This window comes from Syngnathus floridae, chromosome 4 (assembly GCF_059516105.1).
Source record: "Syngnathus floridae isolate MCC-2025c chromosome 4, RoL_Sflo_1.0, whole genome shotgun sequence".
In the NCBI taxonomy this organism is placed as follows: domain Eukaryota; kingdom Metazoa; phylum Chordata; class Actinopteri; order Syngnathiformes; family Syngnathidae; genus Syngnathus; species Syngnathus floridae.
The window spans coordinates 8583621-8592098 of record NC_142416.1 but is presented as its reverse complement, the minus strand read 5'-3'; the positions used below and the strand labels follow the sequence as shown (position 1 = coordinate 8592098).

At 39.7% G+C, this 8478-nt stretch overlaps 1 protein-coding gene across 1 annotated transcript; it reads right to left on the bottom strand.

Moving 5' to 3' along the window:
• Position 1: 1 nt before the first annotated feature.
• On the bottom strand, positions 2-6449 carry scoca (short coiled-coil protein a). Its single transcript, XM_088373585.1, has 4 exons — positions 6264-6449; positions 2242-2313; positions 2089-2169; positions 2-1378 (listed from the first exon to the last, which is right to left on the bottom strand). The coding sequence occupies exons 1-4, from the start codon at positions 6325-6327 to the stop codon at positions 1236-1238; spliced, it is 360 nt and encodes a 119-aa protein (XP_088229711.1). The 5' UTR covers positions 6328-6449; the 3' UTR covers positions 2-1235.
• Positions 6450-8478: the final 2029 nt, after the last annotated feature.

Genomic DNA, 8478 nt, shown 5'->3' with positions numbered 1-8478 from the left:
ATCCAGAATGAGCATAAAACTTTTTATTAAAAACAATGCTCCAAAGTAACAGTGCGCAGGGTATCTTTTCACATAAGATGGATCCTGGAGTGTATTGTATAGTCTAAAATGTTTTTAAACAACCTAAACATATCAAAATAATTATAATAAATTACAACTTTTCCCTTTTTGAGAGCATTTCCATCAACTATTATGACATGCATTACTACTTTTACAATCAAATGAACATTACTGAGGGCATTAAATTTTGCTGCTACGTCTATTTTGGAAAAGCGACGTGCCCTTCCTTTTGCAGTTCAGTTTGGAGAACAGAATTACATTTCCGGTCCTGCGCTCCCCACAATAGATCGATAGCACTTAAATGCACTAAACTGCTTTCAAGTAAAAAGCATCTGATCTCTGCTCGCGTCTGGCGAGCTGGGATGTCTTAACTTATCCAGATCAACGCTTTTTCGTCAAGCAACCTGCAGCAAATCATGTTTTTAGTATGACTGGCAAAGCAAGTTATAATTCATTATAGATATGATTCGCTAACAGGGGCTAAAGATGTACATGCCATTTTAATACATTTTACAGGAAGACTGTTCTGCTTGGCAATGGTAAAAACATGACAGTCATGCAATGTGGACTCATGATGACTTGATGAGAAAAACAAAGACATTAAAGTCACAACATTAATAATTAAAGCCTGGGTTTCATCAGCCTGCTTACATGTTGAAGGCTGAATCAAGGAGTTGGGAACACATTGTCTTAAAACAGAAAATCAGGTTGCTAACAATGACACCAGGTTATGACCTCAAAGACAGTAAAGTGACTCATGAACCTTTAATGGACTAATTCGATAAGTCATGTGGCACCCCTCCCTCATCTGTAGTATGGAGAGCAACCAGATAATCTGCTCATGTCTGGGGAGTTGCATGTAAAATATGAATGTGAATGTTAATTAAAATGTACTTCAACTTTACAGTTAGCTGCAATCATTTGCACCCATTCACAATTTACGTACACATGTATTTTTACATGGAGCCTACCTGTTTGCTTTGCACACGCAAATGAGGGCTCCACACTTCCACCAACAATTTTGCTGCAATAATAATTGGGAACAAGTGCCACATGACAGATTACAAGTGAATTGGCAGTCAGAGCAAGCAGAACAGGTGACCAACATTTTTAATTCGTGCCCAGGTCTGAGGGAGCCCGTGACCCGCCTCCTTTATGCGGTTCCTTGGCTCAACTCACTTGCGTTTGCTCTTGGTGTCCGTTGTCTGAAAGACGCTAGACGCAGACATGAGGTTCTCGATGTACTGACCGAGTACCTGGTTCTCTGACTTCAACTTCAAGTTTTCCTCTTTGACCGCGTCCACCCGTGCTGAAAGATCTGCAACAAACAGCTAAGTTGTTCAGTTTTGTTTTTTGAAGTGTGCATTAAACTGGTTGTCCTTGGCTTTAATCGGTACCCAAGAATTATATCTCACCTAAAAAAAAAAAAAACGGTGATCCTTGCTGTACTGTAGAGCTTTGAGTAACAATTGAATACATTGAGCTAAATCTCACATGAATATTACATTTTCGGGGTAAACAGATTGATTACCTTAATCATTTCATTGATGGCAAATTGGTTTGGTCGATTTCCTCCAAATTGCTTGGCCCTTAAGCAAGGAAACTAACCCTGTGGCCTCTAAGCAGATTTTAGAGAGGATTGATGTCAGGGCTTTGAGAATGTAAACCGGAACCTTAATTTCTTTGTGTACTTTGCATCATTTTCGTCCAAGAAAACCTAATCGACCGTCGGACTGAATAACAATTCAGATTTCCAAAATTGATTCGCGAGGGCCCGTTTTTATTAACGTTTCTATTTGACTGATTTTCAATTCAGTTAAGAATTTTTACGCAGCACCTTTTGACTTTTTACTGTCAATTATTAATTTGCACATTAAAGAATTGAAGACGTAAGCTACTGATGGTCATAAGAACAGCTGGTGTGATAAGCCGTGACTTAGATCCTATGATCTAATTAGTTGACTAATTGGGACTACTGGTGGCGAATAAATTCATTTCATTTGCAGCAGCCCGAGTTGGTTATGTTACCTTCCAGCGTATGCTGAAGTTCTAACACTTGATTTATTAGCCTCGTCTTCTCCTCCATCTCCACCTGGTTCTCCAAGTCCCCTGAAAGAAAATGGAGTAGGTTCACCTCCACTCAACAAATGATTGGTTCTTGGATATTATGAGTACACATACCATCTATATCGCAGTTCATGATGAAGAGATCGGTCTCTGGCTTAGTATACAGGGCTGCAGCTCTGCTGTCCACTGTAGCAGAATGACAAAACACGCTTAAGTAGGGATGGGGATCAAGCCGTTGTTGGTGAAAACTGTTTCCCAGTAATTCCATTCCTAGGGAATCCTTTGGTTGATTGCCTGACAAATGCGCTTATCGAGTCCCTGTATTCAAATTAATCATGATAGTTTCGAAGCATACACTTTTGTGTCGACCAATTTTTGGGGACAACTTAGGTCGTCTTAGTCTCTAACTGCGTCCAAATTCACAGGCTGTGTCCTCCTAAGGCTGTTTTTTTTTTTTTAATTTGTGGATTGACCAATAGTCACATATTGAAATTAGGTTTCGGGTTAATGTATCGACATTTAAAAACATGCCATTTAGCCAGCGGTAGCTTAGAAATGTTCAGATTCGTTGCATGGGTAACACTTAAGTGGTTTTGATTCACTCATTTCTTTTCACTCAAGACACAAAGATGTGTGACGGAGGCTTCGTAGCAGACTTTTGTGACGCCTACATTGCTCCATTCTCTACTACAGCAATGCATTTAACACTGCTTGACACGCCCACTCGCCCAAGCTGTCGGAAACAAAGATGAAAAAGCTCATATGCATGTGTTCAGTGTTTCCGGTGGAGCATTTACTTTGAAGTTCCAGACACAAGTCGTCGCTAGACCAATCAGGGCGTCTTCGGGTGGCTCCACGTATTAAACGTCATAGAAGAGGATAGGAAAGCGTAGAAGAAGAGAGAGGGGCAAAATGAAGGCTGTGAAGGTCACATTTTCATAGCCTTAACTCACGGCCCATCACCACAGAGGCCAGATTCGAGGGCGAAGTTTGGCTATATCATGCGATACTGGAGACGGTTTTGTTTTCGCCAAAACAACACATTTGCAATCACCGTGGTTAATTTGAATGTTAAGCGATTGATAAAGTTGAATTTTCTGTCAAGTGGTGGAAATAAGAATGTGGTGTTTTTCATACATTGAACAATATTGTAGATTGTAGAAGGTCCTGTCTGAAGCTAGAGTTTTTTTTAAATTATTATTATGTTGCACTCAAAGAATCTATAAGGGACATCCTCTTGTGATGTTCTTGTTGATCTGATTTATGCAGAATCGCTCCAAGGAGAGCTGTATGTTCCTGCACATGGTTCTACACTAAAACTCCTAAATATGTCTTGATTTAGTAGTAGAAACCACTAAAAATTATTTCTTGAAATTACTATAATAACAGTCAGTCCCATTTCTTTTCAAGGGTTCTCATTTTTCCCCAGTTGTTTCCCCCCTAGCGCTCCTGGGGGTTGAGATTAGGAGATGTCCTTAATATTTGCCAACTGTGGCCATGTGAACCCCTTTAAAACATTTCTGTCAGTAAGGGCTATATAAATAATTTTGACTTGACTTGGATGCAAATGAACCATGATATAACAGGTGTTCATTCATTGTATGTGTATTTAATAAAATTTAAAAACAATGTATTGCTTGTGATTAAATTTCCAATTGGCCAATTTGATTTGCAGTGTACATCTATCTTGGTTTTCTTTTGCTTTAATGATTTTACATGCAGTTCAGAAACTGAGAAACGCTTGCATGGGTGCATTGGTTATACGATGGAAGGTTCCACTTTAAGCAGATGCCGCACCCTGTTAGTTGCTTCATCTGACCCTCGGTTTTCTGGTCAGGTTCTTATTCAAATAATAACTGTAATGTACTTATTCCTTCACATATTATCGGCCAATAATCAAGTTACAATGTAGCAAATTGAGCTCGGCTTGTGTGAAGCAGCGTATTCAATTACGAGCAACTCCATCAAGTAACACATTAAGCCCGAGCCTCTAGTGCATATTATATATACTTCAGAATCATTTAGGCTTTAGTATAAAGACTGTGTCTAATCACGACCTCTAACCAAAGCAAATTCCACCAATTTAGCTTGTAGGCCGTTGTTTACGTTGTTTAGCTTTGCTAGCTAACTGTCTTTTTGCGGTCAACTACGAACACCCATTGATGAAACTACACTTTACGGTTTCATAACAACAAATCAAAAGCGTAGATGTTCAAACACACGGAACGCCTTACGAATGTATTTCTACTACCGCCCTATTGATTTCTTTTGGCCACCGGGATGCGGCTAACATTTGATGCTAAATTGGGCAGCTAAACGCTGTTGCTGTATTACATTCAAAACCGCGGGGGTAAACAGCATATAAAAACGATTTATCGTCTTCCCACTCACCGAAATCAAGACTGTATGCTCTCCGAAACACGGAGTGTCGTTGTAAACACGAACAGACAAACTAACACACATGCACACACACACACACTCACACACAGTGATTCACGATGACGCCACTGATGAGGATTCCTCACCTCCGCATATGTGTGCCGACAGCGACCGACAGGAGGCGCTAATATCCACCAATCCACCAATTTAAGGCTGTACGTATATACAGTGATCCCTCGCTACTTCGCGTTTCGTTTATCGCGGCTTCACTACATCGCGGATTTTTTTTTTCCAAATTAAAAAAACATTTAAAAGTCAAAATAAAACTTCTAAATTGAGGAAACGTGTGTCTAACCTTTAGGACAATGTAGTATTGCTCCAAATGTTCGTTTACATTCCTTTAGAAGTCCGTTTTCGCGTGTTAGCACAATTGCGAATTAGCATCTTTCCGCTAACTCGTTAGCCTGCCCAGTACTTCTTGTTGGTGACCGTACTTCGCGGATTTCACTTATCGCGGGTGGTTTTTGGAACCAATTATCCGCGATAAACGAGGGATTACTGTATATCCACATTGGAGTTCTTAATAGTTGTTCTTTCCACACGTTGTCAGCAATTGCCCCCATTACTGTATATTTTTTGTCTTCATGAGACAATTCAGTGCACTACAATAAAGAACTTGGACACACTCATAGGACAGTACTTGGAGGCCAAATTGTGCACTAGTTGAAAACCTAATTAATAACTTTATGGGGCGTGTGAATCATTGGGAGAGTGGCCAATTAATAACATTATGGGGCAGTGTGGATCATCGGTAGAGTGGTCAGGACTTTGATTCCTGGTAGTGAACTCCCAGTTGCTCCTGATGCTGCATCATCAGTAGGTGAATGAGGAATTAAGTGTGAAGTGCTTTGAAGGCCTTAACAAAAGGTGGAAAAGTGTGATACAAGTGATAGACAATTTTCCGTTACAAAATTGTACTAGTTACATCTCGCTAGCACGTAGATTTCAACCACTGACTCACTATAATGTGACCAAACTCTAAAAACAGGTGAATTATGACGTTTGCAAGTCGAGGTCAAAATGTCCACCCCCTGAGATGGATAAAAACAGGTCGATATTTCTGCTCGATTCATAATGCACAAATGCAAAATTAATCAGAATACCTTGCTTACACTACTGGGGGCACCTAGAACATTTTTTACTTGACTTCAACTTTGAAGTATGATTGATTACAATCTTCACAGAACTACAGTATGTATGTCTATGTTAGAATTTGGTTTTACAGACGGTTGTATGAAGTGAACATCGGGAGAACTAAGGTGCTGCCACAGGCAGTCTTGTATATGTAGTTCTTCATTCAGCATCCAACAAATTAGTTCAATATAAAATAGTTTACAAACTGTGCACAGACAAGCAAAAGTGTAGTTTATGGCTTCTCTCTTATGTTAAACACTGAAGGAGGTAATATTTTCCTCAGGGGTAGTGGTCAAAATGGGGAAAGGAATTGATTAATCGTTTTTGGTATTTCATACCAGGAACTAAGCAATTCAACTTTGGAAGAAACTATAGTACATACCACAGTTGTGGCTTTCTCCAATGATTAGAATCTGGTTTTAGCAGATTTGCCACAGAAAATAATGAATGAATGTAATCAACAGGTTTGCTTAAGTTTGTTGATACATACGTGTTGGTGAATTTTAAGATGAGAATGTGAACTTTCTTTTCATGTTTACAAAGGAATGCTTGTAAGACTTTACCTGGGTCGTCTGCCAGCGAGATGTTGGTAAAAGTCTCATCTTCCTCCTCCAAGTTGGCCTCCATGATCTCCCTTTCCTTCTTCTCCTTCACCGTAGTGTTTTTTCCGATTTTTGCCTTTGAAATAATTTGCCCTACCTCCACACTCACCTGCTGCCTGAATCATTTACAACGTCATGACTACTTACCATACCTGACTGGTGGCTCGAGTTACAAGAGTTGTCATGGGAAATGATCACTATGGCAACAAGCGCACGTAAGAGGTAAAAAAAAAAAAAGTCCTTCCTTGCACACAGGTCAAAGTTTTAGTACCAGTAACACCTCATAAATGGTTTTATAAAAACAAAATGATGCACAGACTGCAGTAACACATTAACCTGAATTGTCACCGAAGCACACTTTACTGTCATGTGTCATAAACCAGTTTCTTGATGCTGTTTAAAATATGCTATTGGGTTAACTGGTTTGTCGGTCCGGTTTTGGAGGACTGCCTCAACCCGGTTGAGCCGAAAGGCATTCAGAAGACACGAAAGGGGGGAAATCTGTGGTGTTAGACTGCACTCTAGTGGTTAATGATGAACACAGCAAAACAGCAACAACAGGCATGACTATAAAATTTGTGATTCATGTGACAGCGTCCATTGGAAAGGCACCATCATTTTCTGGAACCCTAGCAAAGTAAGAAAAGTTGCTTAATTTTAAAATGAAGTCTAAAATGTATCATAAGACGGTCAGATCTGTGCTTCTTGATGACGTCACGTCATATGATTGGCTGGAAGAAGTACGGTGACGTTTAAGATTGTGGTTGGGCTGTTTTGAACAAATGTATTGGAGTTCAAACACGGACTTATTCTGCGAAGAAAATTATTATTACGAGGGGTTTCCGAGATTACACCGGAGAAGCTTCGAGCAGAGCGGAGAAGGTGCTCCTCGCCCTCCCCAAAAAACAAAATTTGAATATCGCTTGTCTATCTTGCGTTGGTTGCTAAATATTTGCCATTCTTCAAGCCTGCTCATTTTTAGGTCATAGCTGGCTCTTAGTCGTGTTTTGTTTCATAACTTGTTATTTGAACTCACAATAAAAGGTTAGATAAAATCTCGTTTCTACTTTTTCAATTTCCCATTTTCAAACGACGAAATTGCTCGTTCTCGTTCATTAGAAAGAACAACACTGACTTCTAGCGGGCAAAGGAAGACCTTTCCACACCTACGTGATTGACACCTGTATGGAGGTAGATCGGGGTCAAATGTTTTGTAGTTGAAAAAAACAAAACTTGTACTTGAAAAATTAAAACTTTTTTGAAAATAATCGTGATGAACTTGAAAAATTTTAAAATGTATTCAAAATAAAAATACTTGTATGAAAAGTGTTTTCGAATTGAAAATACTTTTGCTTCGATTTGATAAATTTTTTGAATAAACTATTTTCAGGTTTGAAGTTTTGAGGGCTTTTTTTCAGTTGCATGTTTTATATTTTCAGATTCACATCTCTTTTTTTCAGGTTCAACTCTTGTTTTTTCAGATTAAGACCTTTTTTTTTTCCAGGTTCAAATCTTTTTTTCCGGTTTCACACTTTTGACCTGAATCTGGTGTGGGTGGCGTGGTACTAGCTGCATGGTCACGAGTGAGAGCTGAACAAGACTGCTTGGAACCACCCCTAGAGACAGCGGCTTCAGGGAGCGCAGGAACGAAAGCAAATGAAACTCAGTACTTACATACGCCATATTCATGATATTGGCAGCTTTAGAATTGATGCCTGTGACAAACGTATACTTTAAACCCCGTTTTAGACAGCACTGAGCACCAAATGCAGTATAAGAGTGATAAATTATGCCCCATTTCGCAGTTCAACAGCCATCACTTTGACATGAACACGAAGATTGAGAATTGAACCGACCGCCCACAAGTTTAGAGTCTATCGCTCTACGACCGAGCCACGCTGGGAAAGAGGTCAAGCTCATGAGCAATCACTGTTGACCAGAAACGGTTGATGGCGAGGAATTGAATACGGAAGGGGGGTACTTATTTTCACGGGTTATCTTAGATTGGGGAGGGGGTAACCTATTCAAATTTGCTACACTTGGTGAAACCCTTGGAAAAAAAATGAAAAACTTGGTGAACCCTACATCAACTGACTTTTTCTGTGTCTTTCTTTTGACCCCAATCTACCTCCATAGACATGTTGCTGTACCTGAATGTCCACCCTTATCCGCCAAC